General features: G+C 40.6%; 2 protein-coding genes across 5 annotated transcripts; both read left to right on the plus strand.

Moving 5' to 3' along the window:
* The first annotated feature begins 6,135 nt into the window (after positions 1–6,135).
* LOC112562520 (protein HGH1 homolog) lies at positions 6,136–11,197 on the plus strand. Its single transcript, XM_025235801.1, has 4 exons — positions 6,136–6,170; positions 6,591–6,712; positions 7,794–7,984; positions 8,459–11,197. Exons 1-4 carry the CDS (start codon positions 6,136–6,138, stop codon positions 8,675–8,677), a joined length of 567 nt encoding a protein of 188 aa, XP_025091586.1. The 3' UTR covers positions 8,678–11,197.
* Positions 11,198–11,821: 624 nt separating this feature from the next.
* On the plus strand, positions 11,822–24,400 carry LOC112562059. Of its 4 annotated transcripts, XM_025235048.1 has the most exons (9): positions 11,918–12,039; positions 12,282–12,451; positions 12,865–12,996; positions 15,897–16,097; positions 16,751–16,863; positions 17,239–17,437; positions 17,839–18,096; positions 18,724–19,005; positions 21,106–21,692. In XM_025235048.1, the coding sequence occupies exons 3-9, from the start codon at positions 12,900–12,902 to the stop codon at positions 21,444–21,446; spliced, it is 1,491 nt and encodes a 496-aa protein (XP_025090833.1). In that variant the 5' UTR covers positions 11,918–12,039; positions 12,282–12,451; positions 12,865–12,899; the 3' UTR covers positions 21,447–21,692. The 4 variants fall into 4 exon arrangements, with proteins under 4 accessions (XP_025090834.1, XP_025090831.1, XP_025090832.1 ...); XM_025235049.1 differs by lacking the exons at positions 12,282–12,451; positions 21,106–21,692 and adding an exon at positions 24,066–24,400 and having other exon boundaries at positions 11,822–12,039; XM_025235046.1 differs by lacking the exon at positions 12,282–12,451 and having other exon boundaries at positions 11,822–12,039.
* The last annotated feature ends 895 nt before the right edge of the window (positions 24,401–25,295 follow it).

A 25,295-nucleotide genomic window follows, 5' to 3' on the forward strand; every position in this document is an offset into this window, starting at 1 on the left:
CCCTATATCTGTACATATAACAACAAAACAAAAGCAAAGGAAAAGTAACAAAAGACTGCATATTAGAAAGCTCACACTAATATACTGTGACTCACACAAATAAATTAAATGCATAGCATTACGATTCAAACACTAAAAGATACCTATGACCATACCCACAACAAAGCATGCTACACTTAGCAATTCTCCCACCACATCCCCAAAGTGTCAAGCTCACAGGAAGCAACAAATCTTAAGGCTTAGAGTATGAAAACTACCTATAGCCTCAGTATAATTCCTCAAGAAAATGTCTAAAATATGCTCTTAACATATCTTTATAGTGCACATATGGTCCCAAAAAAAACTGGCACGTTAAAGCTATAGTATCATCAGTGATCCAGTATTGTAAATTGCAACTCCCAAAAATTCATCCTGACAAGCATTAATAAAATAAAAGTGTATTTGAAACCAGGACTTCACGGACAACTCTGCTTCCATTTCTTTTAATCAACAGGATTTTGTTTAACATAACGTACTCTGAACTTGTGAATTTGTGCACTGATTTTTGTTCTAAAGAGTTGTCTGGATAACAGCAGTACCATGCAATGCAGTTGCTAATTAAATAGCATCAAATTTTGTTCCTCTTGTCTCCATACCCTTTTTCTTTTCCTGTAGTTTAGGTTATTCCTCTTAGTTTTTCCTATCAAATCATATTCCATGACCTTGCCCACAGGCTGAGATTGTGCTATGTAAGTAAACCCCTTTACTATTATTATTGAAATGGGTAGTGATATATGATCTACTTGATGTAGCACATATATAGGAAGGGCAACAATATCTGTTTGTCAGTTAAAGATACGCTACACTTATTTTGATGTGCCAAGTAACCATAGTTACATCATTATGTTTCATAAATATTTAACATGTCATGTGCATCAAACACGATTCAAACTACAAATTCTGAAAGAATATTACAATGCATAAAACAAAAAAAGTGACTGGTGTGTACCTACCCTCACTATATATACTCCCCTTTTAAAGAATGGTTAGGTTCTTCAAGTACAAGAGCCCTGCCCTTCGTGAATAACAAAGACCATCTCGTTTGGCATCAAATGCCGTGAGCTCCTGAGACTAAACAATTGTCAGTGGGCCAATGTTGCAAACATCAATGACTGTTAATACATCAGTCATGAAAAACAATACCGAGAACAATCATTAGTACAAAGACAACAATACATACTACAATGGGGAAGAACTCCAGTATTTTTTAACATAAAAAACTTGGGAATTTAAGAAATATTGCAAACAGAAATTTTTTTTTTACATAGCGCACACTGAATAAAATTGTTCATGTTAACAAAGCAAAGCTACCATATGTATAACTGGATTCATGTTACCTGGCCTTCACTGGGTTTGCTTTTTGCTGCTAAACTTTCCAAGGTGATTCTTATTGTCAGCTTGTCAAACGATCACTTATTTAAGCAAGAATATTCATCACAATGTTGCAAATGGAAAAACATTTGTTTGTCTCTGGTTGATGGTGTTTATTTAGTAGGAAGTTGCTAAAAACCTTGCAGCAATTATGCACTATGGGGTAGAGGGAGTGGGGAGGAACGGAAACCTGAGAAAACCCCAGCACCCAGCCTTGTGGAGTATCACATAACACAGAATGTCCCAAAATAAGATCTGAACCTCCCGCCCACTGAAAATCGTTGACAAGCGCAGTGTTTAAACCACAACTACACCTGCTGATGGCAACTTCGTATTTGCAACACAAATTCAAGTGGAAGTAGACAGTAAATTCTAATTCAATAAGAATAAGCATAACTTGTAATGATGATAAATAATTTTGTGTGGTAAGTTGAAAAACAGTGAAAAATTATGAGCTTCTTCTCACATCGCCATCATTTTTTAAAGAGCAGATGTCCAGAAAAATGAATGTCTGCTCCTCGATGAAATACAGCCTCATACCTCTTGCCAGACTGCGCAAATTCCACCCTTGACACTAATGATTAACCACTACTAAGCGTTTATTAAACAAAATTAGAAACTATGCTATTGCACGCAAACGCTTTCAGGCTCTATGGCCACCTTCTTATCAACTATCATGAATAATTTGAATAAGAATTAAACCAACTGTCGAACATTAATATCTGTTTCTATTTAATGATGAGCATATGCAGAGTGCATACCTGTCGTTAAAACTGGTGTGAGTGCTCTCATGCGAGCAAAGCCATCCATGGCCAAAGGTCCAAAACGCATGACTCGCGCCACCAGCAAGCATGACATCTGCATCACCCATGGCAATTAAAACGTCGCGGCACTCACCAATAGCATGAAGCCTTGCGTGCAGGCAGTTGACACTGTGGGTTGGGCCCTGTAAAACAGGGAAACAAGTGCAAGAAGAATTTTTTCGAAATAAGCTGTGATTTTTTTAAGATATACCACAGGGCTCCACGTATCAATATCATTCCAACAAAGATGACATTAAAATAACAACTCATTTCTCCATACTTTGAAGCCCTTAGCTCAATCCCTATGTACAAAGCAAAGTGATTAGTCATTTGCACCAGAGTGGTGGCACAAGTACACAATTGCTTTCCAACATTTACTTCCTATTAACTTACAATACAGACAACTTATTGAAACCCGTCTCAAAGTGATTTTTTTAAACATTCAAGGATTAATTGCAGGAAATAAAGTTCTTGTTTCTTGTACTAAATTCAGAAAAGATTGAAACTGTATAGAAGGAGAGCTCCTGTCATGAAGTAGTTACAGGCAGAAAATATAAATAAAAAATTATTTACACACTATATAAACATAACAGTGACAAAAAAATGAATATTTAAATACATATCTTCAAATATTACTTTTTATTATCTTGTCATTTCAGCCGTTGGAGTATCAAAATCCACGTCAAAGTTGAGTAACCAGCAACCATCTCAAACACGTTTGGCTAACCAAACTGACTCATTGCCTACTTTCAAAATACTTGATGTTTAGGATTTCAGCTTCCTTAAGGGAAGTTAATTCCTAGTAAAACAAGTCCTGAAGGTACAAAACGTTTAATTCTTCCCCTTATTGATTTATTCATTATGCAATCTAGTATTTTGTGACACTACATGTTTGTATACAGTGTGTCGAAACAGGAACTGGTTGTTGAGAAAGTTCCTTCTGAGAAAAATAATGCTGCGTAAAAGATTAGGTAGATCTTGCAGTCTTTCCATTGAACCCACAGACTGACAGCATTGTCTCCATATCTCAAAAGCCAAGGTTTAGGCTGAAATGCATTGACATACTTTGAAGTCATTGGACTGATATGCCCTTCATACTTCGAAGTCATAGACAGCATGGCTCCTACCTTGAAGCCATAGGGGCCAGATCTGACATGCCTGAGCTATGTTGATGAGATCTTCAGAATAAACCAGGAGCTCACTTTGCCGGTACCACGGCCCACCACGCACATGTTCTCCAGCATCAACAAATTTCTAAGCGATACCATGCCTGTCCCATGCACACACCTGTAAAAAATCACATTTATAATCGTATAATATAGAATATTGTTCTTTGTCATCAGGTCAATGACTTTCAGTTATCGTGCACACTAACATTGTCTATGACGCCTATACGCTGAATGTAAATACACATAACATTTAGTGATACTATATTGGTGTGATATTACACCATGAATTAACTTTAGTGCTGCTGTACGTTATATGTAAGTATCACATAATACTTTTAGTTATTGGTGGCATATATCGCGCACACTTACAATGATGTGGTCTACAGCATACACCTATCACATTAATAGTGATACAGATATGATGTGAATGTACTACACTTCAAACATGTTAGTGAATATAGCATAATGTAATGCACAATGCACACATACACAAAACACACATTAATTATGTTAAGTACATTTACATGTAACTGTACATTGAAGTGTAACACCTTTTCTTTTTTGGCAATATCTTCACTCCTCTCTAAAAAAATCATATCTCATACAATAGAATTAACCATTATATTACTAGTACTCATGCCATCCACACACAAAACATGTTTAGCCAAAGGTCAAATGCACACACACCTGTTCTCTTCCCAGTTCGTGCGGCCTTCTGGGCTTTCCATCCGGGAACACTACTAAAAGCTTGTCCTCTGCCGTGCTAAGGCATAAGCTGCGCTGGTGACACCCCCTGTCTCGTGCACTGGTACTGTCACCTCTCTATGAACGTCCCCAGCTCCCAATCCCGTGACGGTACATATCCCACCACCTTACAGGCAATCTGTCATAGCCTGCACGTCGGAATGATATATATGATGTAAAGTCTGATTGAACGAACTAGCAAGACTATATTAAACACACTTAGCATAATCTGTACACATAACTTAGTTACAGCAGTAGTCTGACAGCAAACAAACCTAGCACTTTTTAAGACCACGTTACATACTGTGTGGACACAGTCTAATACATATGAGGATAAATCTGAAATGTACATGATCGAGTGCCATGCCTTATATAGCTAACACTCAAGCATCGTAAACACAGTATGGCCATAATCTGTATGCATTATCGGGATAAGTCTGTACACAGATTTGCCATGTCAAACAAGCTAACACTTAAGAAGAAAAAGTGTTCACTGCACACCCTTGCCCTGACGTGGGTGTAATTGCCACTCCTGCAGTCTAGCAGACGATGCCACACTGTCTCCGTACCAACCCCGAGACAAGTAACCCAAGCCACGCCGGTAACAACCACTCTATCCTCCTATCACTTGAGAAACACCTGGAAACAATATGAAACCGTAAATGCAAACTGATCATTGTTAATAGAACACACCATGTTCTCAAACACCAGTATAAAGTCAGTGGCAGACTAGAAATTTTTTTCTCTTGCTGAAACCATAGGAGCGACTACCGAGGCAACTATACTCCAACCATAATAACATACGTTATCTAACATAATATATAGACAAGCAGTTTTATTAAAACATTAAAATACTTGAAATATTTGTTACTGCAAAGACCATTTCCCCTAAAACAACAACAAGCAAACCTAAAATATTTACTGAAGGCGTGCTAAATCAATGGTCATTCAAGGAAGTCATTCAGTGTGTTTGAGGACAAAAACCCATGTGAGGTTCTTGGCTTACGTGTTGGATATTAGTAACAAGCAGTCTTTGTTTATCATTTACTGATATGTGTTATAAAAATGCAGTTGACATATAAATGGAGGGATTATAAATGTTGTGTAGATGGTTTTCTCTGATTCTGTCCATCGTTGGGGCAATGTAATTTTATGTACAAATCCTTTCATTTTATCGCAGAACTGTCGATGTGTTAACAATTTAATTTGCAATCTCGCTATATCATGTGATACCAGCAATCTCCTGGTGATTTTATTTACGTTTCTTGATGATCCGTCTGATACCTGCTTCTTAATACGCTGTTTCGAATACACTTCCATGGTAATGATGTCCTCAGAAACGTCCATGGCAGGACAGCTAGCCTTCTATCATTTCAGATACACTCCTCGTGCTACTGTACAATCATACTGATTAATTTTGTGTGTTTTCATGCTTAGACACTAAAAAGATAAAAAAAAGTCTTACCTCAAATCCACCTTAAATTTTTACACTTGTAGGATGACAAACAAGAACACATATTGATTGATTGGTCCAGACAAAACAGGCTAAACACTAATAAGTTGGCAATCGTGCATGCAAGAGCCAAGCCAGAATGTTAATTGAGCTATTAGTAGGCCTCATCTGTTACTGCTAATAGCATGTACCATGCTGTTATGGTTTATTATAATATGCAGAGTACGTTGTGGGTGATATAGATTTGATATTAAGGTGGCAGTTTGATCACAGTCTATCGGTGTTCAAAATATTGTCACATACAAAATGCTTAATTTAGTTCGATATTCTAATTTTTAATTACTTTTCTGCCTTTCTATTTCGCTAAAAGGTAATTTTATTAATCATTGCTTTTTTTTTTTGCTTGTTGTGTCTGTAGGTGCTTGTTTAATAAAGGCTGCTTTAAGTTAAAAAAAATGGAGACTTTCTGACATGAATATACTTGAGAAGGAACTACTTCCTCTACTCAAACCTTTGCTCGCCCGGATGTGAAAGACTTGCATCAGTACATCCTGGCATGACTGGGGGATACACAGGGGAAAACTCTTATTGGTGAGAAAGTTAAAATTTGTGGCGAAGCCATTGTCTCACTTGCAGCAGATGAAGACCATGTGTTCGAAAGGATGCTGTGAGTGTCTAGTGAATGTGACAGCAGATGAGACTGTCACAAGTTACGACTAGTACAAACAGATGGCTTTACAGACATCACTGTAAATTACTGCAGCTGCCATTGACCATACTTATGACCAAGCTGTATTGCTATGGGTGGGCTCTTATCAAACTTAACTCTGATCCAATAAGCATGGTGCTGTTAAAGTGCCAGAGATTAATACGTGTTTAAAGGTGGAGGAGGTGGGATTGAAAAGGTTTGTTCAAGCCCATCAGTAACATTGATTTTAACAAAAATGCTACATATGAACCAGCTACCTGCCTGTGCTAATGAATCTGGCACAGGTGCAAGATGTGAGACAGGAACTTGTTGCACCATGAGGATTTGCTTCAGAACCTGCTGCCTTTCATCTTCATGTACCTTTGCTCCATCTGTTATCAGAAGACGTGCCATTGGATTGTGAAGAACTGCTGCTTTGAATATGGTAATTAGAGGTTATTAAATGAGTTATGAACATAGTGTTTTATATTTGGAAAAACAGACTTGGTCGGTTAACTTTTCATTATGCAGCAGTTGTCAAGGAGAAGGTTGGTAATATAAATGCTTTACTTTTTATTATATATTTATTATTAATAATAATTTTTATGCAACATACAAAGATTTTTTCAAGTGTGCTTCTACCTAGTGTGAAAACATCCTGTTCCTCCTCAGCAATAATGCTGATGGGATTATATATCACTTTCAGCATAACTTTGCTTGGGTGGCTGATTAGGTTTATTGTTCTTTATTTCTGGCATTGTTTGTGATTTCCCTTTTATTTTGGGGGAGTGGGGTTTGGAACGGTTATAACTTGTGACTTCATCCCACGAAAAAACTACATTTAAATTTTCCGTATTGGTACATTAATAAATGGGCACAGTTGTCTGGCCTGAAAGTTGGATGTAGTGTAGGCTTGGCATAGATTCAGACCCAAAATTTAAATGTATTTTATGGTGGTATGGATGCGTATACTGTTTCATAAGAAATTTGTCCATTAGAGCAAGCAAGTGTTACAGTAGAAATTTTCCATTCACAGCAGACGAGATATAAGGTGACCAGACGTCCCGCTTTAGGCGGGACAGTCACACTTTTGACCTCGTGTCCCGCCTGCTCTTTGGGCGGGACGCCCAATGTCCCGCTTTCTGGCAAGTCCATCAAATGTCCCGGTTGTCTTTAAAAGTCGGAATACCGTACGCTGATTCAGCGTTCTTTGACGGTAACGACACCATCATCGGCACGTGTCCCGCTTTCGGCTCCAAAACGTCTGGTCACCTTAAGATATGATATGAAAAGGCAATGTAGCAAACAGCATAATACATAGGACAGACAATAATAGAATAGTCATTCACAGATCATGAGCTAGATGTGGGTTAGCATGAACTGAAACTGTCACTGGGTCTTGTCTACACCTTGTCTTTCTGTTCACACTCGAAAATGTTATTGATAGAGTTACATTAGTTGTTCCTGTTTACCATCTTAGTTCTGAGGTGTGCAGTTTTATATTCAGTATTGCTGTTTACATACAGATTTACATTCTGTTCTACTGGGACCTGAAGTGGACTTGCTGCCTCGGCTGCTCCTTCCATTGGCTGGCCCAGAGGAGTTTGATGAAGATGACATGGAGCGCCTGCCACCAGATCTCCAGTATCTTCCACCAACACAAACTCGTGAACCTGATCCTGAGAGTCGTAAAATGCTTGTCCAAGCACTTACAAAAGTAACTAATTTTTTTTTTTAATTAATTTTATGCATGAGTGAAATAAATATGTGGTAGTGTGAATGAATTCACTGTCGTGGAAATGTCAGATGATTTTGTTCTAAAATCAACAAAGAATTGCAAAACTAAAAAAAAATTTATACAAAGTCATATAGCCATGGGAACTTCATTGTTTACAAATCTATATGATAACTTACTATAATTCTTATGGTGAAAAGGTATCATAAATAATATTGAAATGCATGGAGATTTTTTCCTGATAGTTCAACAAGAGCAGAAAATAATTTGATATTTTGTTTATTGCAAACCATGAAACTGCATGTTAAGTGCCTTTTAAAGTCTTGTGCTCTTTCTCTTACAACCATCTGTATCACTACTGGACATAAGTACGAAATCAAGCATGACCCTAGTAACTGAAATATGTGTGGAGCCACACTAAAGGGAAATGACTGGATTGTCTATATTTCTGTTTAGCTGAGCAGCACCAGGTCTGGGCGAGCATACCTTAAAGAGAAGAATGCATATGTTATTCTCCGTGAGTTGCACAAGTGGGAGAAAGTAGAAGACAACCTCAGCACACTAATGGATTTGATTGACATACTCATTGCTGATGAGCCCCAGGAAGGCATGGAGGATCTTCATAAGGTTGAAATTCCTTTAGACATAGCAAAGAAGTTTGAGGAAAATCCTTAGGGTTATCAAAATATGACAAAGTGGGTAGGGGACACTTCTGGGCAAACTATCATCCTTCTCAAAATGTGCTGAGACGTTATACCTTGTCTGCACATGTTTTTTGTGTCCACATGTGCTAAAATAAGCCTTTCAAAAGTGACAGCTGAGTTACTAGACTTCCCTTTTTGTGTAGGCAGTATGTGCTTTGGGCATGTATATATCAATTTGTAATGTTATTTTTACAGAAACATGCCTTTGAACTATGAGTTTCTTTGTACAGTTTAAAGAAAAGGCATTATCTAGTTGATGTCAGAAAAACATTAGTCCAAGGACATGAAATAAAATGTGTTGAAAGAATCCCTCTGGTGGTTCACAAGTAGCACAGCATACACATGAATGCAATCTTTCAGGCATGTGACAATCAATAGATAACATATATATGAATGTTATCTTTCAGGCGAGTGACAACAGAATGCACGTGAAAGTAATCTTGGGAATTCTTTAAGCAGATTGCTTTCAGGGCTTCTGCTTACGCAAAAAATTGCGTACAGTACGCATTAAAAGTTCGGAGGACCCCTTCAATTTTCGTCAATGGGGTCCCCTTCAAATTTGGGCGAAGAACAGGGACCCCTTAAAAATCTGAAGAAGGGGTCCCTGGGACCCCAAAGAATTTAGCCTTAGCAGAAGCCCTGACTTTACCAACTAGTAGCCTGGTAGCAGTGTGTTACTTTTATTATTATTATTGTCATTTTTTCAGCATGGTCTACATAAAGCGTTCAGCAAGGCTTTCACAATAGTGATACAAAGTTAGCAGAGCACCAAGTTTATAATAGTTGTAATTCTGGCAATGCACTCCCCTCTCTTGTACCTATATTGAATGATTAAATGTTATGGAAATAAAGACAAAAGGATCATAATATTTTGTTGGCACGGAGGTGAGTTTCATGTGTTAATTGCTGAAAGATATCTGTTGAACTGTAAGACTAAGCGTAACATGCAAGTTACAGGGTTTTTAGTGTGTGAAGACTGTACATGACCACCAGTGGCGTGTGTTTGAGGTGGGCCAGAAGAGGATCAATGTTATCGTCCCTACAGTGACGCTTCAGACCTTGTGCTAGTCTCCTGCTACAACGACTGCTGAATCTCACGGGCAGAGTGCAGGTGTCACAGGGCAGTGTAACATGGCTTGTCAACATGGGGTCATCTGTTTGTCAAACATCTTTAGAAAAGGGGACATGCGGTCTCCTTTCCTGCTTTGTCCATAACCCTACAAAATTCAGACCTCTCAACATCAGTATTTATTGTGAGCAGTATAGGTCTGTTAGGGATGAAGTACACTCAGTTGTGAACTTGACCTTTCGTGGTATAGTGACTTGTTTGTGTCATGACTGTTTTGCAAAGAAGGACTTCAAGATATATGCTGATAATATCATCATGATAATAGAGGACATTTATTGTGCAGCATCACAACTTAAGTAGGTTATACTCTCTGTGCTAACCAACAATAATAAATGACATTTAAAACACTGTAACTGTTCTGTATAATTAGCAGATAACCTTAGATCATGATTGAAAGTGAATGGTAGAAAGTGTAATTGGAAGTAATTTCAAGGAATATGTGAAGTGAATATGGATAAGCTGTAATATTTATATAAGGATGCTGGAATATTTGATGCTTAATGTAAGGTGAAGCTTAGTGAAATTTGGGATTACCTCTGAGAGGGGAAATGCAGTTTTTCTTGCGTGTCCTGTATGTTATTTGTATTATTCCCATCGGCATTCATCACCTGCCTGTGAATCCATACTTGGTTGTTGGTGTCTTTTCCTAACTGTACTTAAGGTGACCAGACGTTTCGGGGGCGAAAGCGGGACACGTGCCGATGATGGTGTCGTCACCGTCAAAAAACGCCGAAAAAAGTGATTTTTAAAGACAACCGGGACATTTTATAGACTTGCCAGAAAGCCAGAAAGCGGGACATTGGGCGTCCCGCCCGATATTCAGGCGGGACACGAGGTCAAAAGCGGGACTGTCCCGCCAAATGCGGGACGTCTGGTCACCTTACTGTACTTTATAAATGTAGACAGGTGTCAAATGCAGATATTGGGAAATAACCTATGTTGTTTTGCTTAACCCATTTATGCTGCAGGTTTATTCATGTATGTAACCTACAGATATTCAAGAAACAAGAATTTGAAGAGAAAAAAATGTATTTTGTTCCAACAATGGAATGTGAGGTATAAAGGGCTTAAAGTTCCTTGTCAAAAAAAATATGCAACCTGGACAGTCAAAAGAAATCTTAGTGATTTGTTGATGGAATGTACAATTGTCACAGATGTGAGTGACATAGACCTGACACCATCACTGAACCTCATTAACATCCTGTAATTTTTAAACAGATGGTTTTTTTTATTATTATTGTCACTGTTCATATGGAAGGAAACAGAAAATAATTGTTACTTGCCTTTCATATTGTTCTGTAGGAGAAAGTATTATGTGTCATCACATAAAAAAGAAAAAAATAAACAAATAAGTCACATCCAGAGCAATGTCTTAAATCCAAACCTATGAAACCTGACAACCAATTCCCCCAGTTGTGGCAACAGGCATTTTAGCCACCATGGCATCGCCCATCCTATCTATAATGTGTAAAGACGTCGATGATGCATGAGGACATTTTTGATATGATCAACAGGACTTCAACACTGCTGCTATTGTCAGTTCACCTACAGATTGCAGATGAGTGGGTGGAAAATAGTTGTTATATGACACTAATCTCTTCTAGAAGGACTGCACTTTCATCTTAGAGCTGAATTAGTATAGCAAAGAGTGATGTTAAGGCCAAGCATCAGGTGTACACCAGCTCCAGGCTCAACCTACTTAGTGAATTAAAGTCAAACCTCTGACCTCTGTTCACAGCATTTTACAAGGCAGTGAAAATCAAATGTTTCATTGTAGCTTGACAAATCTTTAGTAATACTAGATAACCTGCACATTATATTTCATGCCCAAACAATTTGTCAACTTCCAACATGCAAATTGTTTTACAAATACATAGATTTACACTATTAAAACGTGGTATCAGCCTGCATGTAACAGTTGTGAAATACCCATGATACTTTGAGCTTAGCTGTGTGAATTACATGGCCCCAGTTTCAGTCTACCCATGTACATTTCTGTGCTGGCAGCTGGTAACATCAACTCGGGAGACCTAAGGCAGACGGTACTTCCTGTTCCTTTGTAGCTGGTATCACATGAGCAGTGGGAAGGCCAAAGCGTAGTGCAAATGTTTTTGCTGTTTATGGTCCAATGGAGCTTTCAAGTGCTGCAAGAAATGGTGTGTTCGTCTGTCTGTGGGTTCTGGCCAAGGTCTGGCTGATGCAGGGTATTTCAATATTTACAAATTTGTCTAATAGAATGTGATTATTTTAGCCTTATTCAGAGTATGTCAACAATCTATGACGCTATGTCCATCAAGCAAGCTGAGACATTTTCTGGTATATCAAGTATGTCAACAGTTAGTCTATGATATTGAGTTAGTATGTTAATCAATCGATTGAGAAATTAGAACTATATATCAATGAAACAGCTTCTGTCTGATATTAGCAACTAATGGTCTGCACGCAGCAAACTTCCTCCCAGTCGGACTAGCTGGATACCTGACTCTTTAGAAATTTGAGCAAGGTAAGGCAGTGATCGACGGAGAGGAGTTGGGCTACTTGGGCATAGACCTCACGTAAAGCTGGCCCTGAGAAAAGTGAGGTTTCTAACACCTCAACCCCCAACGACATGAAAAGGTTAGGGGATGACCTTTACCCTTTAAAAAAATCATTAATCTTCCGATGAACAGACTAATTTTATTTAGCCACACTTCTTTCACTCTCGTGGGTCCTGGTGCTGTTCTGTTCTGCCTGGTGTAGAATCTGTAGCTTGGGCGCCAGGATTTAGGGCACAGTTCTTGTAATGGTCACATGATTTGTGATATAAACCACCCATCATGATTCTGTCATCCAGTCTCTTGGTTCCCATCTCCACTCCCCGTGAGTACTATTATGAACACTTTTTTTCTCCCCCACTGTCGCGATAACCCGTCCACCCCCTGAACTTCATACAAGCACAGACATAAAGAGCTGTGGAAGCAAGTCAGCCATCCACACATATATATATTACAGGTGAGACATTCTGTACAATCCAACTGCTTATATTTCAGGTGAGACATTCTGTTGGATCCAGTCAGCTCAGAAGATGATGGACACCAGGCTGATTTGTTTCTTTCCTGAAGATCTCCGTCTCACTAAAAAAGACTTTGCCGTATTTCATCACGTTCCCAACCAGCAACAAGGTATTGCTGAACATTATAAAATGTATTTAATATCCATTCATACTTTCATATAAGAGAGGATGCCTGAATATATCCATGAGTTGAAAAAGTTATTTGGCAGAAAAATCTGTAAATGGTGTATGTAGAGGAGTTTTGAAGAGCTCAGCTTTCTGGTTTGCTGATTTGAAAACACATTTGCTGATTTGGGAAACCAGAAAAGCAGAGATGCTCATGAATGGCAAACCGTCTACAATCTCTCTCTCTCAAATGGTCTAGAGAATTGCATTTTTCTGGACATATTTGCCTGTGCCCATGATGAAGTTTAGAATTTCTGGTAACATTACTGTACCCATGACAATGAAGAACAGACTAATCCCACGACTGTATCCATGATGTCGGTCAGACTGTCTGGTCAGCAACATGAATTAACGAGGGGCGACCGCCCCTGCACTTGCTAAAGGGGAGATAATAACCCAGAGGCAATTTTGAACCGGGTTTCGGAAGAGGGTAATTAATATTGGACCGGAAGTAGTCCTTTCTCTCAGTTTGTTGCCCGACGAAGATAATTCGTAAAAGTTGAAACGACAGACTCCCTCGCAGATGAGACCGAGAAAATAAGGTCGTGCAGACCGGAAATGATGACCGGCAGTACACAAGTTGATGAGCCCTTGGAAAGTGGTTCATCTCATCAAGTATTACAGGAAGATGTAGACTGAACTGTGTAGAGATCTCTCTTTGAGAACTGTGTTTATAAAACCTCGTGACGACAGAAAGTTTTGAACTCCTTGCATGAAAATACAATTTCGTAAATATTAATATAATACAGCTGGAGAATGTCCCCATTTAATGATCGATGGCTACCTAATAAGTAACTGTAAATGTTTAGTCATGCAGAATACTTCAAATAGTGTTGAAACGAGATTGAAGAAGGATTGACTGTCTACTAGCAGTAGTATCGTAATTTGTCTGATTTTGACAGTACTATAATCACAGGAAAAAGTTTGGTTCCCACCTAAGAAATAATTGTTTTATTTACACAAAAAAGAAAAAAAAATCAAACCAACTAAATAACATGTGATTCCGAAAGCGAAACATTCTGTTCCTTGTCATAATTTGCTTCCGGTAGCAGTGTGCGTGCACGTGTGTTTGCGTGGCAACAACAGGAAATCCTTACTCGGTACACTTTCTCTAACGTGAGATCTCGTCTTAACTATAGTCACGAGAACCTGGTGGTAAGTGGCTCATCCGACCCTGAAAATGACGCGCACCCAGCTCACTGATCAGGGGAAGTAAGAGGAAGCAGAAGTTGCGGGCTTTCTCTTAGATCAGGGGAGGTAACAGTAAGCTGAGGGCAGGGGTTCTCTCGATATGTGTCGTCCCCGAGACACGGTGAACCACTTAGTTCACTGCTCCTGCGTCCACACGACCTTTAACAACTAACAATTTCTTTTGAGTAGAGCAAATGTTAGGGTGCTTTGACGTGACCTTCTGTCTTTCGAGAACAAAATCAGCCACGATTGAAACATTGGTGTCTGACGAAGTGTCTTGCTTCTATATTCACCCACATGTTCAGATACAAGTCAGGGCCAATGACAACGGCAAAGCAGAGATCAAAGTACCGAGAGGCCATGCTCTCCAAACAACATATCCACGACATCATGACATCCACATCGCATCACATCAACAGCAGCAGTGGCTATGCTGGACAGGCTGGACAGGGTCTGGCACGGCTTTCACATCAGGTTTACTACAAAGTAAACCCTGTACAAGTACCTCCTAATACCGATCCCACTTTACGGATATTAGCTTGGACTCTAATTTCCGATACGGAGAGGAAAATCCACTCATTTGAGAACAACTTCCGGAGGGGGATGGGTGGGAGCAGGCCCGTTCTTAGCCCCCGCGGGGCCCGAGGCAAAGGGCATGTGCGGGGCCCTCACATAAATCCAGCTATAGCTCAATGCACGAACGTTCATGCGCGATAAATCCTCGGTGTCCAGCAGCCTTCTGTCTCCAAGCTCGTCCAGCGAGAATGTGATACGGCTGACTACACTTCCATATGCCTAGTTACCATATCAATCAAAAGCCCGGGGCCCCTTGAAGCGCGGGGCCCTAGGCAGATGCCTCGTCCGCCTGCCCCTAAGCACGGCCCTGGGTGGGAGAGGGGCTGCTCATGTGACCCGGAGCTAAACCTTGTCGAAGACTATCTATGCGTACCTTGGAATGTAGTCGACACCGCGGTGGCCAGAGAAAGATCTAGCTTCGAACTTGGAGTGGACCGGTTGTCCTGTGCAGGACCTGTTGACTATTGCCCGAAACAGGCGTATGGTGGGCCCTGTCAACTGCTGCATCTATTCCGATGACCGGTACCAATCGAGGGACTGATCGATTGACAGCTGGCGTGTCACGTGACCCAGCGCTGAGAGTGGTCTCACCAACACCGCGGGGAATACAACCAGCCATGACTGTTAGTTATCAACATACGAAGACAAATTTCCTTGAACTTCTTGTTGAAAACAAATCTTGCCTCTCCACCTTAGCAAATTAACTTTAAGCACGTGACAAACGGATGTCACCGAACCTGGACTTGTACTTGACTAGTGAACAGACGACAGAGTTGACAGAGCTCGCCATATGTGAACGCGTGTGCTAGACTTGTTCCCCGAATCAGCGAGCACGTTGTCATGGTTACAGAGAGTTTTTTTTGTATGGAAAGTGAACTGTAACAGATGATAAGAAAGGATGGGCCTATAGGAATTCTTTATGAACCATGCGTGTTATAAGTTATGCCAGTTTATAAGGCCAATGTCATAGTGTTGCAGTCAGTGAAGGTATGTGTTACAGCCACGTCAGTCATGGAGGGCGTGCAATCAAAGGATCAGGCCGTTGGAAGTTGTGTAACCTGACCGTTACTCTTGCAGACAAAGTTGTTGACTGCCACTGGCTGGAGGGCGAGATGTACTGCAGCCTGGAGCCTGGCTATGAATATGTGCAGACAGCCACGTCCAATTTTTCCGTTAGGATACGTCACGTGTCTGGCAAACATGTCGGACTCTACGAATGCCGTCTTAATGGCTCGAACGGAAGTGACGTAAGACAATGCAAGTTCAGCCTGAAACCAGGTGAGGGTTTTCATGTTAAAGCAAATGCTGTGTAGATAAAATTGAAGCCAGATTCTCGTGACAGCGATCTTTCTAAACAAACATGAAGCTTTGTTGAACAGTCAACCCCAGCAAGCTCATTTTGACAGAAATTCGTTTCTCTCTCTTAACCGCTAAACAGTTTATTAGTAAAACATATAAGAATTTAGTTTTGACCTTGCGATAATTTTCTGATATAAATAAAGAAAGCGTATCACATATAAGTTACAGTAAAATAGAAGTTTTGGAGAAAGACATCTTACAAAATTAAACCTACATCCCGGTAGCAAAGGGCCTCACGGGAAAGCTTTCTGTAAGCCAACATCTCGTGAGCTGAGCTGCAATAAACGACATCATTCTACCTGCTATACACATACCTGACATGTTCAAAACATAATAGTGTAGGCTGCTTCGTTTCAGGCACCAGAGCCCTCCTCCACTTGCTCCTCTCCTGCCTAGTACTCACCTGTCTACTTGCTCGCCTGCCTATCTACTTGCTCGCCTGCCTATCTACTTGCTCACCTGTCTGTCTACTTGCTCGTGTCTACGGCTGTTCTTTAGCTTCGGGTTTCTGCAGACCTGACCTAATGTCTTTGTTTGCGAGAAGCTGACCACACATGATGCCTGACATGTAGGTCCGTGTGTGCTGGAACTGGTCACCAGCGACTGGTTGCTGTCAGGTGTCTGCAACTTCACGGGCCGCAAGCAGGTGGCCGACGCCACCACCTGCACCTGGGTCTCCAGTCAGGTAACACACCGGGCACACAACAAAAACTGATCTTAAGAGTAAACAAGGTCTGATTTTAGAATGTATGGCTGCTGCCACTGCTCAAAGAAAACTTACAACAACTGCTGACTCACTAGTTAGGTTACTGGCATCTGTCTGGCATTTTGTACATACCGTAGTTAGTCAATGGCACGAAAACTGTCAAAATGTTTGCATTTAATGAAAATAAAGTTTAGAACAATGCAATAAAAGTTGAGAACAATATATTTAAAAAATTGAGAACAATATAGATTGGGGCACTTAGAAGCAGTAAGTCGGAGGTTACTAGTATTACTGGTGTATTTAGGTCTACTGTTTTTCCAGTATTTTGTGAACTTTGACCTTTGTTGCCCTCAGAGGGAAGAAGAGGGTTCAGCCTTGCTGGTAGATGTCTCCACTGGGGCTGTGTTCGCAAAAATCTGTTTTTTCTCCTCCGTCCTGATGTCACACAAAGATGGCGTCTACAGCTTCACAGTTCAGTTGACCATCGGCCTTCAGTATGAAATCAACAGCATCTCCATCGGTATGACGGCAGGTCCTCTCTCTCTCTGTGCCAGTAAGGACTATAGATGAGATGAGACTGTTATCTAGCAAAAGAAAAAAAAAAAAAAAAAGAGTGAACTTTGAGTTAGCTGATTTTTCTGTTGGAAAATATATACATGTAAAATGTAAACCGTAGACTGGAATTTCTATCGCACAGCAAGAACCAACGTATGTGATAAATATGTGTGAATTTTGCTACTGTGTGTGTGAATGTCTAAGAATTGCCTGTGTGTGTGATTGGTACTGTTGTCGGATCCATGTTAGTGTGATCTATGTGTGTGTTAGGGGTGTGTGATCAATTTAAGTGTTAGTATGTGATTGTTACCATTGTGTGATCCGTACAAGTGTAACACGTGTGTGATTGTTATCAATGTACGTGTGATCCGTGTAAGTGTGACGTGTGTCTGTACTCAGGTCGCCCCAGTGACGTGTATACCACGTGCCCAAGATATGTGGCGGAAGGCGAAAACGTCAGGTGTGAGTGTAGTGTTCGCCACCCGGGGTATCCACCCGCTCTGACCACTTGGGATACAGATAGGGCTGAAAGCACCCTGACGAAGCTGAGGGTTACAAGAGAGGAGGACAGCACTGTGCTGGGCACGTGTTATGTCGTCTGGCCCAACCACAACTACCCTCCACTACATCAGCTCACCCACACTCTACGCGTGGCCTGTGAGCCTCTACTCACTCCTGCTTCCTCTAACGTAGTCTCTATTTACTTGACCTCTGACCCTAACCCTGGTCCTCTTGTAAACTTTAGCAGGGCTTATTATTACTCTGCACTTACTATAGTGACCACTACTATATAGTGGACACATGTACAACCTTGAAGCATACAACCCACTTTGTACTTCTATATCTCACCTTAGTTAGGCGGGGTTTGATGAGGGATTAAAATTTATTTTTGTCAACGCGGTAAAATTTGTGTCTACATGGTAAAATTCCTTTCAAGATGGTCATATTCCTGCGGCTCAAAAAGTAAGAAGCGGCGACGATACTAGCAGTCAGTACACCTTCCCTTTCTGAACAACTTGCTGCTTTGTTCTCTCATTTGGATAGTTTAGTCTAATGTTACCACAAAAGTGATCTGTTAGATATTAGACAGTAGTACACAACAAACACTAAACGTATTTCAGAAAAATGTATTTTATTTATTTATCTTCCCGTCTCCTAAATAAACAAAGAAGCAATGCAGACATATTAACCGTCTAAACTCTAAAGGGTATGGTGGATAATTGACAATTGAAATGGTGGATAAAAAGAGATTTTATTTGCTGGTTGACGATGTTGTGACTGCAGACGGCCCTGAGAGAAGTAAGATGGCCATTGAAGGTCCCAGGGAGGTTTTTGCCGACGGCTCCAGAAAGATGGCGCTGACGTGTAAAGTGGACGACGTCAACCCGGCCCCTGAGATCACGTGGTCAGGCGTGACGTGTGAGGAGAGTGCTGCCCCTGGCCAGTGTGTCTTCGTGCCACACCCTGCCGCAGACGGTAAAACTGTTGTCAGCTGCACCGCCACCAACGTCCACAACAACGGCCGCTTAGCTACGACGTCGCTTGTCATCAATCTCAGCGTGACACGTAAGCTTGCGGCAAGTTGCTCTCGGCTTCCGAGACTCGTCTGGGGCCTAATGCATGAAGCCGGCCGCTCGGCACAAAGCGTGAAACGACAGGCAAAGTAAGAAAGGTCTATCGGCTACTAGGAGGTCATCGCTTGTACTCGATGGCCTCAGACTTTGTGGTCACAGCATTTATTCGGTGGGGCCATCATTGATGTAAGTGATTGATGTAAGTGATTGCTGAAGTCGTGGATTTTGAGGTCCGGGTCGTTGGACTTCCATTGTCCGGCTTCATCCGTTAGGCCTGTAAAATGTCAAGAAATTAATATTTAATTTAAAATATCTTGGCAAAACTTTACACTAAGCTAAGGATAGGAGTTTCACAAACAAAATGTTTAAGTAATTAAATTCTTGGATCGAGTGCATGGAGACGAACTTCAGGAACTTGATTCAAGTTTGAGACGTCATAGGGAGAGACATAGTCCATGCACCCGGGCTCCGGTGCATAGGCGGTCTTAACTTTTCGTCTTAAGATGCCTTGCTTAACTCGCTTTTCGTCTTGGCTAAGTTAGCGGTCTCAAGCCTGTTGCATGAGCGATCTCAGCCCCTTGCTTAGCTGAGAAACGGGTCAGGTCAGCGCGGCGGTCGAGGTCGGCGATATAAATAAATTCGTCCGGGGAGCGGCCTTGCCAACCGTATATTCCACCAATGAAAACTGCGCCACAGCGATGGTGCCGAGCCGCGAAATTCGTCTGCATACCATGGTTGAAACGAAGTAGGGATGTGCGACAGCGAAAAATTAGTCTTAATCGAGGAGGTTACCAGCGAGAAGAAGAGGCTTTACCAGAAAAAGAAAAAGATGAAATAAGAAAGAAATGAAACAATTTAAAATCTTCCACAATTTCATCTCGCAGTCGTCAAAAACATCCACCAACGGGCGGGGGCAACCACCAGAAACACCAGTGATAAACAGAGAAAGTGATAAATATTTTAGATGATTGCAGACAACTGATGGACGGCATAAACATCGAAGCTTAGTCATTTTGTTTACCTGTGTAGACTTATTTTTTACACGTCTGTGTCATCCGCAGAAAAAGCTCTAGATACCGAGAGAATGCAAATGCAAAGCCTATAGTCAGCACACAACAGCCGGTTTAGAAAATAAATATTTCCATCCGAAATACATTTATTTAAAATGACTAGGTACATTTCTCATTTAGATTTTGTGACAGGTGGTGAATCATTTACACTGGTTCCTCAAGAAGTCTTTTATGATAGGGGAGAGTAATAAAATAATATTGACATATGTAGGAGGTGCAATATATGTACTTATGTAGAACACCCCAGTTCCATCTTCTAATTCAATAATGGAAATGCTTTTGTTAGAAGTATATGCATATGTATTATTTTCTTGCATAACAAGCAAGAAGGAATTGAACATTTCAGACGATGTTTTCAAATGGGAAATTTTAAAAATGTACTTTATATCACATAGATATTCCTGTTGGTAAGTTTGAACAAAACATAAAATATTAAGGAAAAGCACCAATGTTTTTGTACTTTACTTCCAAAGCTTAAAATTATAAATTGTTTAATTCAAGTGCCAAACACAGACTATGACATAATTTGGGAGATGTACACAGCAGGTTTGTCTTTACATCCACAGTCAATTTGGACATTTAACCAGTTTTAACTACAAGTCTAATACATGTTACAGTACCAGTGTTCTACATTTTAGATTCCAGTAGACACTGATCAGCTTCTGAGTGACATGGATGTGCAGTGTCTACATTCTTTACTAATTGCATGTTATCAAGTTCTGAAATAGCTATACCTGGGTCCAGTGAAAAGTGCTAAATATTAACTCTAAAGAGAAAAACGTGTCCTTCACAATCCCACCAGCAGCATGTAGTAAATATCAACATTACTGCTTTTTATAGTTACTTGGCATCACAAAGAATAACAAGCAAGATAATAATCTATTTATATAGAAACCTTACACAGAAGAGTAATTCAAGCAATACCTTTACATAACCTAATGGCTAATGCAATGGTAAGTACTCAGTGCTCCCTTTGTCAAATTGTCATGAATCAATTTCTAAAAAATATTTCTTTCATGCAGCATCAACACCACTGAGAGCCAGAGAGCAATATTCAAAGCTGTCAAAGTGGCTTATGCATAGACAGTTGCACATTTCTGAAAAAAATCTTTTTGACTGTCAGATAAAACACACCAAGCAGCCAGTATTCCATCCGTCAACTGAGTCATCTGAAGAAAACAAAATACCTGATGATGCAAAAGAATCCACAACAAAGATTAAAGAAAGAAAAACTTTGTATCTCCTGGACAGTGAACTTGATCATGTTAAAAAAGAATCGCAATTGATGGAAATCAAAATAAATCTGGCGCAGGCTGAGATAACAAATACTACATGGAAAAACAGATGGAAAATGAATTGGTAATGCCGGCTGCTCAACGTGTTGACCAACTGGTTGAGGCGGATGCTGCTATTCAGCCAAAGTCAAATTGAATAATAAATGCTGTGACCATTCAGTTAGAAATTCTGACAGCACTATGGAACACCTGATGATTTTTGCTGCTTTGGCAGGGATGTATCTGATGTCACACAATATATTCTGGAGCATTGGATATTAAAGGGGAGGAGTTTATGTATTTCTAAACCATGATGCAAACAAAAGGGTGCAATATATTACAACATGGAGTAAAGACACATACTAACCAGCCCACAAGCAAAACTTGTGCATTTGAAACCTGACAAAGCAAAGACAGTATTTATCATAGTTGTTCCTGAAGAAAATGGAACCAATTTTTGAGAACATCATTAATTTGGTTCTCTCAATGGTGTCACTTGTTGAGCTGTGGGCACAGTTGAACTTTTCCTTGACTCTAGTGTCTGCATTTTAAAAAAAGGGGATACTAAGCCAATCAGTCAGCGGGTAGCCACTGTCTCCCATATTCATCCCATGTCAATGCCAAAAGTGTCAGCCACTACAACTTTCATTATGCCTTGTTGCATAAAATTGTAATGCCACCATCACCTGCAAAAGACAGGAAACATTATTGACCTCAATGATTTATATATTTTAGTACTCACATCTCAACGAAACTGTCCATTTTTAGTTAAAAAGGACGATGTGAACATTAACCTATTATGATTATTTACCTCTTGAGCCACATGCTTACAACTTGAGACATACTGCAAGGAACTGCCTGTCAAAATGATGTATTAAATCAAACTATATCGGAGATTCTGGGTGCTCTGCTACTTTATTCTGTGTTGTTTTACTTAAATACAATGACATCAATTTTTTAATAATGTTAAGGTTAATAATACTCTAAAACAATACTTGGAGCACAGTGGATGGGCCAGAATTGTGCCTCTGCTCATATGAGCCAAGTATAGCAAACTGTGAATTTTCTTGGATTATTGCTGTCGCCAGAGTGAAAGTAGAAAATTTTCATTACTTTTATTGCAAAGTTCAAGTTTTATCCTTTCCAAAAATGTATTGGTTTTGTGGTCTCATGTTTACCTGAGAGCGGCAATAATAACAACAAACATCACCCACTGTCGTCAACACCGTCTTAAGTTATACGCCATTGTTTTATTATGTAATTATATTTTGATGTCATTCTAACATTATTAAATATTTTTAACGTAATGCTGCCAATTACACTGTTATTAATTATATATTTATATAGTGGTGGTGACTATGGTCTTACCTGCAGCAAAGGCGGAATAGAGTCTTTTCGTTGAAAATGATGGTCGAAATCATTTTCCACTGTTATGTTCGCTCGACGGAATCAAAAACGATGAAACAAATCGACGTCATACATTTCAAATGGATTTGATGGATCGCTGAAGTAGTGAAAAATCTGTATCTGTCAATGGTATACGCAGGGCAACTCAGTAAACAACACGATCAAGCGCCACTGTTACTACGACAGCCGCCGTACGGTCATGCGTAAGCAGCGTGTGGCGGCTAAGCAAGGAGTTAAGCCTGGGGGGGACCAGTCTTAAATTTTAAGACTAAGACCGCTTGCTTAGCGAGTTGAGACCGCCCATGCACCGCGCTTAGCAGGCGTCTTAGGTTAAGACAGCGTGCTTGGCTTAACTGCGGTCTTAACTCGAGTTAAGACCGCCTATGCACCGGAGCCCTGGCCCCTAAAAGGCTCCCGTTCCTGTCTCCCGCTGACAGTTAGGGAGGAGATCCCCAACATGCATCAATCAGGCTACGACACCGCTAAAGGTCAGGACCTTGGGCATCTGATCTCTGGCCTTTGTCTTGTTGCATGTGATAATCAGCATTACTTTATAACATGTATTTAGTGACGTGAATTTAGGGAGAGGGATGCGTCACACACATCAGTGTCAGGGAGAAAATACTTAAAAGATGTCAGTGTTAGATAAAAGACACTGTAAAGAGGTGAGGGTAAAGGTAAAAGATACTATATAGACGTCAGTGTTAGATAAAGGTTATAGAGGTGAGGGTAGGGGTAAAGATACTATATAGACGTCAGTGTTAGATAAAGGTTATAGAGGTGAGGGTAGGGGTAAAGATACTATATAGACGTCAGTGTTAGATAAATACACTTTATGGAGGTGAGGGTAAGGGTAAAAGATACTATATGGATGTCAGTGTTGGGGTGAAGGGTGCGCTATAGACGTATGAGGATAAGGGATAATATCTTGGACGATAGTGAGCAAGTCCTACACAGAATTAGTCCAGACGTTCGGACAGTTCTTCCTCTGACTCCGTGGTGTCCAGCGCTTGAAGGACAATCTTCGACAGGTAGATCACATGACCCAACCACACCAGCTTACGTCACTTGACTGTTGCAAGGTTCCTGGTGTCCTGTGAGTGTGGCGACCGTGCGTTGTACAAAGTCATTGGTTTTATGTTGTCTGTGTGAGATCCGGACCAGCCTTCTCAGGCACTTGCTCTCAAGTGCCTGGATTCTCTCTCCTCTTCTTATCAGAACACTCCTTTAAAGATGTTCAATTCTCTCTCTCTCACACACCTCACAGGCAAGAATGATCAATAATTTATCTGCTTTTCCAGGTAACAAATTGATTCAGTCTGAGACCCTGAACACCAATTCCAGACATAAAGGTGAGACAGCGCGAGGCGTCAAGTTCCCCGGATTACCTGCATCCGCTGAATGACAACACAGGGTGACGATGATGTTGTCATAGTAGCTGATGAATACTCACATGACCTACACTGTGATGAAGGACTTTCAAGCGCTGATGTTGGATAAATACAGTGTGTGGGTGGGGCCGTGGGGGGGGGGGGACAATGAGGGGCAGCCACCCCCTCGATACAGCCGAGAATTTTCCTATGCCACTGAGTTTAAAAAAAAAAAAACAGTTTTAGAAAAAGCATCTAACAATTGCTGTCAGTCTTTATGTTTTTCGTTTTTGGAGTTTTGTGTTTTGGAGTGGGTGATGTTTCCCAACCACCAAACTTCTGAAGGTAGTCGGATTTTATGCTAAACACCTTTGCCTCGCGCTGACACACTTTTAACTGCAATTAAGTTTAAATGCTTTTTATTTTATGTAGTTCTTTTTTTATGCATTTGTGTACTCTTCCATTGCCTTTCCTAACACACTTTGTGCCTTTACCTGTGTATGTTCCTTTACCCTTCATAAATCTGACTGATACATTCAGTAGCTATGTACTACACAGTGGATGTGACACAAGCAGTAGCACTATCACAGAGTGGATGTGACACATTCAGTAATACTGTACTACACAGTGGATGTGACACAAGCAGTAGTTATGTACTACACAGTGGATGTTGACAGCTTGACACATTCAGGAATATTGCGCTAACGACAACATATTTTCGTAAACCATTAACATCGATAAAATGTTACTGAACCGAAGAACATTAAATTTTAGGCGCAAAGGTCTGCCGGAGAAAATGTAGCCTGTTAAATGTACCGAGACTTCCGGAATTCCTTCTCAAACAGTCCCATCCAGAGAAAATCAAGAGAGTAGCATTTTTATCCTGGCCGCACCTCCTGCTGACGTCAGGGAGAAGGGGGCAGGTAGCTCCCCGTCTTCCAAAATGGCTTTGGAAGGAGGCGGCGACGAGCGTGCGGACCGAGACGAGGCTGCTGGACAGGACATGGTCGTGGGTAAGTTGCCTTCTGACGTTTGTTGTCCCCTGACCTGTCTGTGCAAGCGGTCAGATTGTCACGTCCGTCAGCATCACCTTGCAGCAAGACAAGCCTATCTCTTGTACCTGGTGAAGAAGCGAGTCTTGTATATTTGGAACAACGGCGG

This window comes from Pomacea canaliculata, linkage group LG4 (genome assembly GCF_003073045.1).
Source record: "Pomacea canaliculata isolate SZHN2017 linkage group LG4, ASM307304v1, whole genome shotgun sequence".
NCBI classification, from domain to species: domain Eukaryota; kingdom Metazoa; phylum Mollusca; class Gastropoda; order Architaenioglossa; family Ampullariidae; genus Pomacea; species Pomacea canaliculata.